Here is a 13,254-nt window from a genome sequence, read left to right on the forward strand (position 1 = left end):
TGTTAAAGACTTTTTCATTCAGAACTTTGGGACTTTGAAAATTGGGCATCTTCAGAACCCATGGTTTTAAATGTCACCTGACTCATTCTTTGGGAGTAATCTGCATTTTGGGAAGGACATCCACCTGCTCAGTTTCCACAGGTCCATCCTCTGGGAAGGAGACCGTTTCCCTTTTAAACCTCAATATAAAAACTCAATATATATGCCATCAGTAACCATTATGTAAAACTGTCAAGGCATCAAATAACCCACCACAGAAGCAGGAAGACTACAAAATGATGAGGAGTGAGGAGAGCAACCTGAGTCCACTGGGCCAGCACTTCTCAGGGACACTGGAATGAGCCCAGAGCACGGGTTGGTCAGATCCAGATCGATTAGGTCTGCCGGTGCTCCTGCTGGTCTGCTGTGTGACACTGGGCAGAGCTGCTAGGCCGCCTGGCACCTCCACACATAGTATAGTGCAAACTAAGCTACAGTGACTTCTAGATAGTGAATTAAAACATTGAACCTACTACCTACCAAATTCACAAAGCTGACTCTTGTAATCTTCTGGAGACTATAGGTGACGCTGGTTGTTTTTTATTTATTTTTATACCCAATCACATAAACTGCTTTGAAGAAAATAATTTTGTCTTTATTTAAAGAGCTCTCATTTTGTCAGTGCCCTTAAGCAATTATGAGTTTCATCATTTAAACACTTTCCAACTTTCAATATTACCATGAAATAAATATTAGAAAAGGTAGAAGATTGAGTGTTTCGCTAAAAAAAAAAAAAAGAAAGAAAGAAAAAAGATGTAGCAGTTTTCTTTATCCCAACATTGTATTCTGCTTCCATCTGTACTTTCCACTTCCCTCATTCTTAGAGACAAAAAGATGGCGTTAGAAACTTTGATATGTAACAGACTACATAGAGAAAAGAGGTTATGTCACACCTATTTGGTTGCTACATTTAGAAACTGATCCTGTGATTTTAACAAAATGACTAGGTAGTTGAAAGAATCCATCAGATCTGTGTTTCTGAGATAATGAGCACGTTTGAGGAAATGCAAAATGCTCTTTAGGCTTACTGACTTTAGTTGCTTTCAGAGAGAAATTTATCAGAGAAAATATTCTCACCAAATATTCTCAAGTCCAAGTATGGAATTCACTTGGGAAGGAATCTCACAGATGAGAATTGTGAGAGTCCTGTGTATCTCACATGTTTTATAGTTCTTACCTTGGAATGGCCACACTGAAGACATCATACCACACAGACCCTTTCAAAGACGATTGAGAATTTTTCTAAGACCTTTGATGACTAGTACACAGCCATACAATGTCTGGACTTGAAACAATTTGAACGTCATAATTTCAATCAAAGCTCCTGTTCTAACATTTTGTTGTATAGAACACCTCTAATATTTGTCAAAATAGGAGACACTTTCATTTCCCAATAGTGACCATTAAAACAAAAACCTTAAATATGATTTTTTTCTTTTGTTATAAGTTCTTTTTAACAATTTTGCTCTGTCGAAATAAGACTTACTTTAAATAGTTGCTTAGCAAAAGCTTTTAAAGCTTGGCTTTTAGCACACATCCAGGCCACTCTAATGGCCTGAAGCAATACTAAAAATCATAAAAATCAGTGAACATTCCCAAGTTTTCCTTTCGCATTACATGACAAGTTCCAGGATCATACTCTTTAAGGCAAAAGTGTGTCAGTTCTCATTATTTGGACATTTTGTAAGGTTTATAATTAAGAGATCACTATATAACATCCCCCCCAAAAGTTGTTATAAACATCGCCATCACTTCAAAACTGTATTTAATACTGTGAACCAGGAAGAGAGGTAAGCATAAAGAGGCCTGTCTACTCTGCATCGCTCACAAATGAAACACTACTAAAATAGAATTCTAAAGAAAATTCTTCTGAAAGCTTTTCATAAAAATATGCAACACCATTGCTTTGGTTTCCTCTGCATCCAGGAAACTAATCATAAAATTTGAACCCTCACGTTACCATGCCTCAAATTCTATCTAGGGTATTCTTTTTTTTTTTTTTTTTTTTTTTTTTTTTTGATTTAAAATTTAATTAGCCAACATACAGTGCAATATTGTTTTCAGGAGTAGAATTCAGTGACTCATCACTTACAACACCCAGTGCTCATCACAAGTGCCCTCATTAATAACCATCACCCATGTAGTCCCTCACCAACTTACCTCCCTCCAGCAACCATCAGTTTGCTCTCTATTCTTGAGTCCCTTGTGGGTTGTTTCCCCCTCTTTTTTCCCCTCCCCATGCTCGTCTGTTTTGTCTCTTAAATTCCACATGAGTGAAATCATATCGTATGTCTTTCTATGATTGACATTTTGCTCTCAAAATGTGTGAAAGATTTCATTTTGGGGGATGACTGAGTAATATTCCACTGTATACCTATCCACATCTGTATCCATTTACTAGTCAATGGACATTTGAGCTCTCCATAGTTTGGCTATTGCTGATCGTGCTGCTGTAACTCCTAGGGTACATGTGCCCCTTCAAACCTATATTTTTGTATCTTTTGTGTAAATACCTGATAGTGGAATTTTTGCATTCTAGTGCTTTCAATTTTTTCAGGAACCTCCACACTGTTTTCCAGAGTGACTGCACCAGTTTGCATTCCCACTAACAGTGCAAGAGAGTTCCCCTTTTCTCCACAGTTGTCAACAGCCGTGGTTTCCTGAGTTGCTTATTTTAGCCATTCTGACAGGTGTGAGGTGGTATCTCAGTGTGGTTTTGATTATTATTTCCCTGATGATGAGTGACATTGAGCATCTTTTCATGTGTCTGTTAGCCATCTGTATTTCTTCTGTGTTGTTATAAACTTTCCTCTCAGAAATGCTTTTGCTGCCTACCAACTATTTTGGACCATTATATTTTTATTTTCATGTTTTCCACATTATTTTTCATTTCTTCTTTGATTTCTTCATTGACTCATTCATTCTTTAGCAGCATTTCATTTAACCTCCATATAATTGTGTTCCTTCCAAGTTTTTCTTGTGGTTGATTTCTACTTTCATAGTACTGTTATCAAAAATGATGCATGATAGGACTTTAATCTTTTTTAATTTGTTGAGACTTGCTTTGTGGCCTAATATATGATCTAGTCCAAAGAATGTTCCATGTGCACTTGAAAAGAATATGTATTCTGCTGTTTTATGATGGAATGTTCTGATTATATCTGTTTAGTCCATCTGGTGCAGTGTGTCATTCAAAGCCATTGTTTCCTTATTTATTTTCTGTTAGATGATCTGTCCATTGATAGAAATGGGGTGTTGAAGTTCCCTACTCTTATTGTGTTACTATTGATTAGTTCCTTTATGTTTGTTGTTGTTTTATATGTTTGGGTGGTCCCATGTTGAGGGGCAGGATTGTTTACAACTGTTAGAACTTCTTGTCAGCCCTGCCACTGCAGAGCCTGGCCCAGGGCTTGATACCATGAATCTTAAGATCGTGGCCTAAGCTGAAACCAAATTTCAGATGCTGAATGTACTGAGGCACACAGGCGCTCCTTTGGGTACTTTATTCAAATTAATTTGTGATAGAGTTATTTTTATTTGGCTTAAAAATAAGCTTTTTGGGGCACTGGGTGGCTCAGTCATTTAAGTGTCCGACTTCAGCTCAGGTCATGATCTCACTGACAGTTCCAAACCTGCTTGGGAGTCTCTCTTTCTCTCTCTCTCTCTCTCTCTCTCTCTCTCTCTGTCTCTGTCTCTGTCTCTCTCTCAAAAAAAAAAAAAAAAAAAGGCTTTTCTAATTTAGTATTTTTTAGACTGGCAGAAATATTGGTGCTAACCCAAATATTTGTTAAGTTTATGTGACTGGGGTTAATTTACAGTAAAAAAAAAAAAAATCATAAAATTCACTTTAAGTTTATAAAGTATGCCTTCAGATTTGCCAGCATTAAGCATAATACAGACATACAACTTTTATTCTATATGGGCTTAATAAGTAAGTTCATGTTATTATTTCTGTTACAAAATTTGCAAGCAAGAAAAATAACTCAGTATGATGACTTTTAAAAAATGTTTTACGATATTTTCATGAGTAATCCAAATATATTAAAAAATAAAAGCAAGGGATTTAGAGAGGTGTAAGTGGAATGAGATTTCTGGTGAAGTTTTCAGCAATGCTATAGCATGTATAGTGAAATGGTTTCCCTAAATCTTTTGCTAACTTGAAACTTTAAAGTTTGCTAAGGTAAATTGTGGATAGTCATTGAGTATCTAGATCATTTTCAGATAAGATAGAGTAATGAACCGTTAATAATTGAACATAGGTTTATCTAGTTTTGGCTTTATATAACAGAGAAATTGAATATATTAGTAAACATTTTCCATGGAACAAGGAAATATTTACTAAGAGGAATAGCATGCTTCTGCAATTTATAATGTACTTATAAGTTTGACAGTGCTAGCGTAAAGATGCTAGTGTAAAATGCTAGTGTAAAAGACATCCCACAATTGCCTGCTAGGCATTTCACTAGAAATTAAGGATTTTAAGGGTTAAGAATTCTAGTAAATATGTATGATAATATAAACTACTTAGAAATAATAAGGGTGAAAGGAAACAATTGTTTATGAAAACTAGGCAAGGAAATACAATAAGTAATTGTTCCAGAATGAGAAAAAATGTAAAAGACAAAAATCTAAATGGATGTAAAAAAAAGTTATAAACAGTTTGTGGAACAGCAATCTAGGGAAGGAAACTTTATGTAACATCAAACTCTCTAATAATGGATGGATTTATTTGTTGCTTTTCAAATAAGTTTTAAGAGAGGCACCTGGGTGGCTCAGTCTGTTAAGCGTCCAACTTTGGCTCAGGTCATGGTCTCGCGGTTTGTGAGTTCGAGTCTGTGCTGACAGCTCAGAGCCTGGATCCTGCTTGGGATTCTGTGTCTCCCTCTCTCTCTGCCCCTCCCCTGCTTGTGCTCTCATTGATACAATGTTGGCACAATGTTTAATGATATGATAAATCCCTAATTGTCTCAGCCAAACACAAATCCACGTGGTTTTGTTTTGGAGGTTTGTCTGTCTCAAAGGTGATACTTACCAAATGGAAGAGTGTGGACGTGGGAGTATAAAAGTTCAAGATTCAAGCCTTCGTTCTCACTTAGATGGCCACTTCTTGTAGTATCTTGGATTAATGACTTAAATTCTCAGAACTTTACTTTTACATTAGTTTAAGAAAGTGGGAGTAATAATTCCAATTTTATGCAGTTGTGTTTGGAGGACTGCACATGCAAGGGCACTCACTGGTCCTGACACATCAACAAAAGCTAGAACATGAAGAATTGATGAAGCAAAATAAATCAAACTGGGTTTTTGTATGTAAGTGACACAAAAGGACACCTGGTAGAAACTCTCACCACATCCTCTAAGATGGAAAGTAGTGTGCTGCTTGTTAGACCCCAAAAGTCACTAGTTGATGCAGGACGGTGTAGCTGAAATGATCTTTATATAAATAAAGTTAGCTTTAAGTCCTGTCTGGCTATGTGTTGGGGACCACCTCATCTGGGACAGGAGCTTTTTGTCAATCTCAGGCCCTCACAAGCAACAACATATTTAAATGATGAATTATATCGAGGTATATTCCAAGTCCTCGACCATCATACTTAGACTTTCAGGGTGCTATAGACTGATGGTCAATTTCCTGAGGTGTCTAGGAGTGGAGAAGGGGATGGGAGCTCATGTTCCCATACATTTAATCTACTTGCCTTGGGACTTTTCCAGTATCGTGAAATGATGTGAGATGTGAAAAGCGCATGCCTGCCTGGCCTGAGACAACTGCTTTTACTCTTCAAAAAAGAAAATCTATCACGTAGAGGGGCCAGACCCTGATTGAGGAGTGTAATTTGCAGAGGTTGGAGTTTATTTTGCCAAATTATTTGTTACATTTCCTGATACGTAGTGATAATTTTGGAGTAAATGCTTTTTCTAAAAGGTAACCATTATTCATGAACACTGTGTCACTCAACTAAAGGGCATACAGTGGGTAAGTATATTTAATTTCCTTATACTGAGCATTCAAAGTTTTCCCTTACACAGAACCTGTGGGAAAGAGTAAGCACACACTTGGAAACTCTTTCTGCTTACAGATGTGTAAAGAAACCATTTTTTAGAGTAGAGTTTCACTTAAGCACAGTTAGAGAGAATCTCAACCAGATGTGTTAAAAGTCACTTTAATCTTCCAAGATGTGGGTATTTCAGATTTCCCCACGCCCATGTATGTATTTCAGTAACAGTAGCCTGAAAATCATCTAGTCATAAAAGAATGTTACTTGGTACTATTCAGTTTGGAGGGGAAGAATGTTTTCTTTGGGAGAACAATAAAAAAAGAAAATGATCAGAAAAAAATAATAGGAAAGTGGGTATCCTGGGTTGTCTGCTGTAGAGTCTAGGAGGAATCTGTTCAATTAAGGTAACACCCCTGGGAGAGGTATCCAGAAGTAGAAGTGAAATCATCAAAGTGATCTGAGAAATACAGAAAAATGTATAGGATGGTTTTGGAAGCCATAAAGAACTGAATCCCTGCTGGGAAAACAGCAGTGAAGAGTCTAGATTTTATTCAGCTCTTGCTGTCTTGAAGATGGGTTAGACCAGTGGACTGATGAATACTGTGTTGTTTTGTTTGTTTGTTTTTGTTTTTTGAGTTGAGTCATAAGTTAACATGACTTACAGTTCCTCCCAGTAAAGTGAATTGTGAGGTAGTTTTTAAGTGCATTAACAAAGCTGTGCAACCACTGCCCACAAGGCAATACAGGGTGTTGAATGTTTAGCTTTTAGATGACATATATTTCACATGCTGTTCAGTTTACCCTTCAAAGTGTAAGATTCAGAGGGTTTTCGTACATTGCAAAAGTTGTGTAACCACCACCAATCTAGAACAAAGAAATTAGGTTATTTAGTAGAAAGGATCATATATTCTGCTTGTTCTTGAGTTTTAGTAAACAGTTTGAGGATGAGTGAAAATAGTTTTTAATGGATAGGTTGTTTGTACTGCAAAGTGTTCTGTTGCATAACTACCACTGGTAAATTAATAGGAGAAATCTGATCATTTTAGTAATTTCAGTTCCATCCTTGTTTCTCTAGAAAATACAAAAAAAGGAATTTTTGCATTTCTGCAGTAAGTGGAAGCCCGGAACTGAAATTGTCTGTCACCTGATTTCCTCCTTCTCAGGATCACGGATGGCGTTGCCCGGGAAGTGGAGAGGTATTTTTCCTTCACAGCGGTTTGTCTGAGTAAAGTGGGCTGCTTTGGATTCAACGTTATCTGCTTTCATCCTGAGAAAAGGGCTGATCGTATTTCAACATTATGAGTCCATAGTTGTTGGGTGGAAATATTTTTGTGCAGCCCCGTGAAATTCCATTTTGGTGGCTGGGGTTAGAGAACGGCTGGGTCTTGCCTCTCAGCTGGAGGTCATACTGCCCCACGCTGACGGTTAGCACCCAAGTTCTTAGGCATTGGATTAGTGGTGTTTGACACGTGAGTTCATTCTTGAGTGCCTCGCCCAATATTGCCAATAAAGTACGATTAGGTCCTGTCGACCTATTTAAAACGTGTTCTATGGCTGCGAAAGCAATGACAGTCTTCCCGGCAGACGCTAAGGTAGGAGTCGTGCACGTCTCTTCTATACTTTTCTGGCAGGAGGAATCATTGAACGATGCTTTGTTCTCGGAATCTGGTAATACCAGGTTTGACCACCTGACACGTTAAATGCATTATTTTTAATGGCAATATAATGCCCATCATTGTCTTTTCAGCCCGAAGCCCAAAGAAGCACTTGAAGCATTGGACGCGCTACAAACCAATGACTGTCTTTGTGAGTATAATTTTATTTGCTCCCTAGTCATAAGTAGTCATAAGTAGGCACAGGCCTAATGTTTGTTACGTTCTAGAAGCAGTGTTCAGTTCATTCCTTATATGGGGCTTTCATCTTGGTTGTAGTATATAGGCTTTTACAAAACTTCCATTGTACTCTCTTTCAAATAGTACCCTAAGAGTGACACCTAGGTGGCTCAGTTTGTTAACTGCCTCACTTCGGCTCAAGTCATAATCTTCCACTTGGTGATTTTGGAGCCTCCTTTGCATTCTGTGTGTCTCTTTTTTGCCCCTCCAGCACTCACACACACATGCTCTCTGTCTCTCAAAAATAAATAAACATTAAAATTTTTTTTAAATAAAAAAAGTACCAAAAAAAAAAAAAAGGAAGAAGAAGAAGAAGAAGAAGAAGAAGAAGAAGAAGAAGAAGAAGAAGAAGAAGAAGAAGGAGAAGAAAAGAAACACAAAAACTGTTGTCATCCGCATTAGAAACTATGGGCTAGAGGGCTTTCTGAGCCTCTGTTACCTTCAAGTTTGACTCTATTCTCTCACCCATAATTTTGCTGAGAATTATGGCATTCCATCATTTACTATCTGCTTATTCACAGACTCATGCACACTAGACATGTATTATACCATAGGATATGCTCAGCTACACTGACCACCACCATTGCTGCCACCATCCCTGTCTTGTTGAGGCTTTTATCTCACTGGGAGAAGAGACAAGTTTACCACATGTGCACAGGTACATGTGCATAGGTGCACAGTGGTAAGGGTGTCAGGAATGGAGGTGGAGTGATTGCAGTTTAAAAAACGGTGACACACCCAAAAAAAGCTCTGTTTCTTCTTTTAAAGTTTTTATTTATTTTTGAGAGAGACAGAGAGCACAAGCAGTGGAGGGTCAGAGAGAAACAGGGAGACACAGAATCCAAAGGAGGCTCCAAGTTCTGAGCTGTCAGCACAGAGGCTGACATGGGGCCTGAACTCACAAACCGAGAGATCATGACCTGACGTGAAGTCAGATGCTTAACTGATTGAGCCACCCAGGTGCCTCGAGCTCCCCACTTTAATTGATTGATTGATTGATGGATGGATTGATTATTAATTAGTTGATTAATTAGTTAATTAATTAGTTAATTAATTAATTGAGAGACAGACCAAGCAGCGGAGGGGGAGACAGAGAGGGAGAGAGAGAATCCCAAACAGGCCCCAAGCTACTAGGACAGAGCCTGATGTAGAGCTCTAACTCACAAACCATGAGATGATGACTTGAGCCTAAAGCAAATTGGATGCTTAACTGACTAAGCCACCCAGGCGCCCCTCGAGCTCCCCACTTCAGAGTGGGCTTGCCGGGCCCAGTGGCAACAGAATTAACAAATGCGGTGTAGTTCACATTAAAAAAGGAGTTGAGTGGCAGTACATTCAATTATCACAAGTAAGTAAATTCACTTAGTTGTAAATGAGTTATATTAAAAGTTAAAAGAGCTGCTAAGTTATTGAACCTAAGTTACTGATTTCAAAGTAAAAGCCACAGGACACACAAAAAGGGGAGGCAGTTGGGTGAGGAATCCCCATACCCCAGAGGTAGGTGGTAAGTGATGGTACTTAAACTGAACCTGGAAGGTGGGGCAGCACTTGACAATAAGCTCAGAGTGCCTAGAGGCACAGTACTGCAGGAATCCTACCCAACTAATTAAAAGTTTCTTGGGTCACAAGGGTCTGACAAGGAAGAGATAGACAATACCTACCTGGCACAGTTTGTCTTCAGTGGATATAGTGAGACTAGAGAAGAGTAGTGAAGCCACTCAGAAAGGTTTGGCTTTCTGAGGACAGAGATAATGCAGTTAAAGACAAATGGGGGAAGTTTTGTGAGAATGTGCTAAAATGCGAAGGATTTTAAGCAGGAAGAAATGTGAGTTACTTGTTGGAGATAATATCCAGCCCCACGGGTTAATATGAGAGGCACTTGGTAACTCATCTGATGGATTATTTATTTAGCCTTTTTGGCACCATTTGAACTCCTGGGTAACAGAAATCTGTGTCCCTTGTCATGAGTTTACCAGAGAGAGCACTTTGGAGATCTGAGTAAATGACCTATTTCTGTCAGATTCTGCTTCAAGTGCTACATGTGCAACTGACACATAGTACACTGTTTCCTCAGTTACCACAAAGTGAATGAGTGGGGGCTCCTTGCAGAATACTTAGGGTAAACATGCTGGGAACCTGGTACCAGTCTTTTCACAGATAATCATGCAATCAGTGATCATATGTGTTTTAAAAGGAGATTAAAAAAAAAAAAAAAAAAAAAGTTAAATAGATGCCCTGCAAAGGAAGCTTAAGAACAGTTTCTGTTGAAAAGGATTCCTGTATGAACCTGAGTTTCAGAGATTTTTGAGGGCTAGTTCTTATGAGTGAGACATCTCTCTCTATAACCATGTCTAAGGTTCTAAAGTTCAAGAGTGTACTGTATATACTGTATAGCACCGTGCCTGGAGTAAGTGAGGATTTTACATATACTGGAATCAAGTAGCAAAAGCAAGTATGAAGATTGAGACTGTGCAACTCAGACTATTGCAGTGTGAACTTGACAATACTTGAACTGGTAAACAGTGAAGAAAGGTAGAAGGAAACACATGTATTGATCTAGCAAAGTTCAGAGGTAATGGGCGTCGCTTGTTTTGAATTTAGACTGGAATTGCAAGTGGCTTGTTTTGAACCGAGACTGGAATTGCAAGAGAATACTGGGATGTTTCAGATGGGCTGTGAACACAGCATTAGACATAATTAAGGTGCAGTGGTGTGTTCAGCGTCTGGGAAGGTGGTGGTAGTGCCAGAGGTGCTTGCATAAAGATAAAATGGAGAGTTGGGTTGTGAGCCTGGATTGTAGTGTGAGGTGCACAAAGTGAAATTTCTGTTTGAGGGGACTCCAGATCTTCTTAACAACACAGACCCCTCTATTGGATTAATGAACTCCTGTCATGGATTCCTCTTCCCCACAAGAACTAAAGTCCAGTTTAACTTCTTCTAAACTAAGGCACTTCATCTGCTAAATCTGGGTAATCTTTACCCAGACAGATCAGATAATCTCTTCATTTTCTTTTGCAGACACCTTGTCCATCTGTGGGATCCTGCAACCAAAAGAATGCTCCCCCTCATAATCTTTCCCCAAAACAGATTCAAGTATGCATTCATTGGAGATGAAGTAAACATAGTAGACATAGACTTAAGCATTCTCAATCCAATTTCCACAGACACATTGGGTCTTCCTGGGAGGGGTGAGCAGAAGAGGGAGATAGTTTACATCTCAATGAGGTGAGCTCAGAGAGGTGGTAGAATTCCAGAGTTATGTCCTAGCAGTTTGTGCACCTTTTCTAACTATAGCAATGCGTTGAATACTTTTTAACGGGTTGTGAAAGCCTGGGAGTATTTGGAAGGTGGGGATTCTTGCTTTATCAGGGGTGTTCAGGCCAAAGGGGTGTTGAGGTCTGGACCAGGACTTCTGCAGCATCCAGTCACTTATTTAGTAAAGATCCTTCCATTTTTCCTTTGTCCTTCTTGTTATTGTTACATTCTAGCTCTTTCCTTCTCAAAATCGGAAACCCAGAGGCAGGGCTAATGATGAGTAAGGACACAGAGTAAGTAAATGGAAAATGGGTTACGCTATTGTATGGGAAATCTAGCATGCCTTGGTTGCTTACATGTGTGATGGTTGAGCATTCATTTGTGTGTGTGTGTGGGTATGTGTGTGTGTGTGTGTGTGTGTGTGTGTGTCTGTGTGTGTGTGTGTGTGTGTGTGTGTGTGTGCGTGAGTGTGGGGAGGGGTGAAGGAAGGAAGAGCATGCACACACCTGAGTGGTTGCATCTATCTTCTCCTTGGAATCTTGACTGCATTAACTCAAAGAGGTCTCTAATGGCCATTGTACAAGAACATAGGAGCCATAAGTATAGTCACTTCCACTTCTAACACGTACTAGGACAGGTCCAGGTGTTGGTTGTTTTCATTCAAGCACATCCATCGAGTATTGAGGATTTCCAGCCTAGTAAAATACTATTGTGTTCAGTGCAGCATAGTGTTTTTGCTGCCTAGGCAAAAGCATCTTTGCTTTAGTGATGTACCATCATACCTGTTTCTGATCAGACATCATCAGCATCAGGAAGACAGGAGAGCATTTCTGCTCAGTGTATGACCCCAAGGGCTGTTTTGCTGTTTCACTGTGTCTCACACACACAGCAGAACAGGAAAAAGTGAATAATGGGAGTCAAGACACATGGACTTGGCTGTCCACTTGGGAATTTGGACCAAACTACAGGGATATTTGTCTGGGACCTAGTGGTCCTAGGGTCAGATTTCCTTGTTCTGCTTTGTGGTTGGTTTATTCAGGCATATACAGTCCACCAAAACTTCTATAAGAGTGAATTCGCACATAAGGATATTTCTGAATTGAACGATAATTCATTAGTGTACTCTTTTACAAACAGGATGTTGTTTCCTTATAGAAGAATCATGAAGATCTAAGTAAAAGTCCTGAGTGCCGCGTTCATTAATTATATGACTTTGGCAAAAGTGTGTAACTTCTCTTGAGCCTCCCGTTTTCTTGGTAAATGGTAATAATACACTTTCTCATCAGGGCACTCTAAAGATTCAGTGAGTGTCTTACTAACAGTGCTACCTGGCATTTTCTTGATACAGAATAGACATCCTGCCTCCTGCCCTCCCCACACTTGACAGCATTTTGAGGAAACTTTCAAGGGATTTCCCCTTTTGTAAAGAGAATTCCAATCTTTCTTCTGGTTAGGGAATACCATGTTGGAAAGCAGGATCACCCCAGAAGTATCCATTCCTCTTTTCCCCGTAGTTAAGATCCTGAGGTATTCCTCAGGTATTCCTGTTTCACACATAACCCAGTCACCTTTATAGTATGTACACCAAATGCCATCTAAACATGATCCGCATTCTGTAGGTGACTATCAGTATATTCAGTCAGAAATTGTTTTCACTTTATGTGTTTTACTGATTTGTTTTTCATTTTTCTCAAAGTTTATTTCTTTGGGAGAGAACATGTTAGTATGTCTATAGGCAGACCAAGCATTTTCTCATTCAGGTAATGCCTTGCTTTGTTGGTTTCTCCCTCTTCCCCCATCTCCAGACCTTTCTCACTGCTTTGGTAAACCACTTCAATCAAGATCCATTCTCCTTTTGTGCATGGCTCCAGTAAGGAGCTACTTTCTTTTACCTGTGAGAACTAGGATTAGAATCCTGTAAGGTGTTGAGTTGTCCAGCTTGATGGGTCTGTTGTGTCAACTCTGGTGACTGCTCTTCTGGTTTTATAAAGAAGTCACATCTTAAGAGACCACACAGATTAGTAGTCACTGTGAATTTTTCAAAGGGCAGGGATGGAGAGAGAGAAGGAGAT

At 39.1% G+C, this 13,254-nt stretch overlaps 2 protein-coding genes across 4 annotated transcripts in view; one reads left to right on the forward strand and one right to left on the reverse strand.

Annotated features, from left to right (window-relative positions):
* LOC145714946 (putative gamma-taxilin 2) overlaps positions 1-5,881 on the forward strand; it is a 54,282-nt gene extending 48,401 nt beyond the window's left edge. For both annotated transcript variants that reach the window (XR_014137071.1, XM_081794500.1), the window contains one exon: positions 5,752-5,881. Coding sequence is in view for 1 of the 2 variants with exons in the window: in XM_081794500.1 (XP_081650626.1) it covers positions 5,752-5,764 (13 nt within the window). In the remaining variant the exon portion in view is untranslated. The remainder of the gene's footprint in view (positions 1-5,751) is intronic.
* The window catches only part of LOC145714947 (eukaryotic translation initiation factor 1A, X-chromosomal), a 795,969-nt gene that overhangs the window by 583,923 nt on the left and 198,792 nt on the right, over positions 1-13,254 (reverse strand). The gene's annotated exons all lie outside the window — the stretch shown is intronic.

Source organism: Panthera onca, chromosome Y, assembly GCF_046562875.1.
Source record: "Panthera onca isolate mPanOnc1 chromosome Y, mPanOnc1 haplotype 2, whole genome shotgun sequence".
In the NCBI taxonomy this organism is placed as follows: domain Eukaryota; kingdom Metazoa; phylum Chordata; class Mammalia; order Carnivora; family Felidae; genus Panthera; species Panthera onca.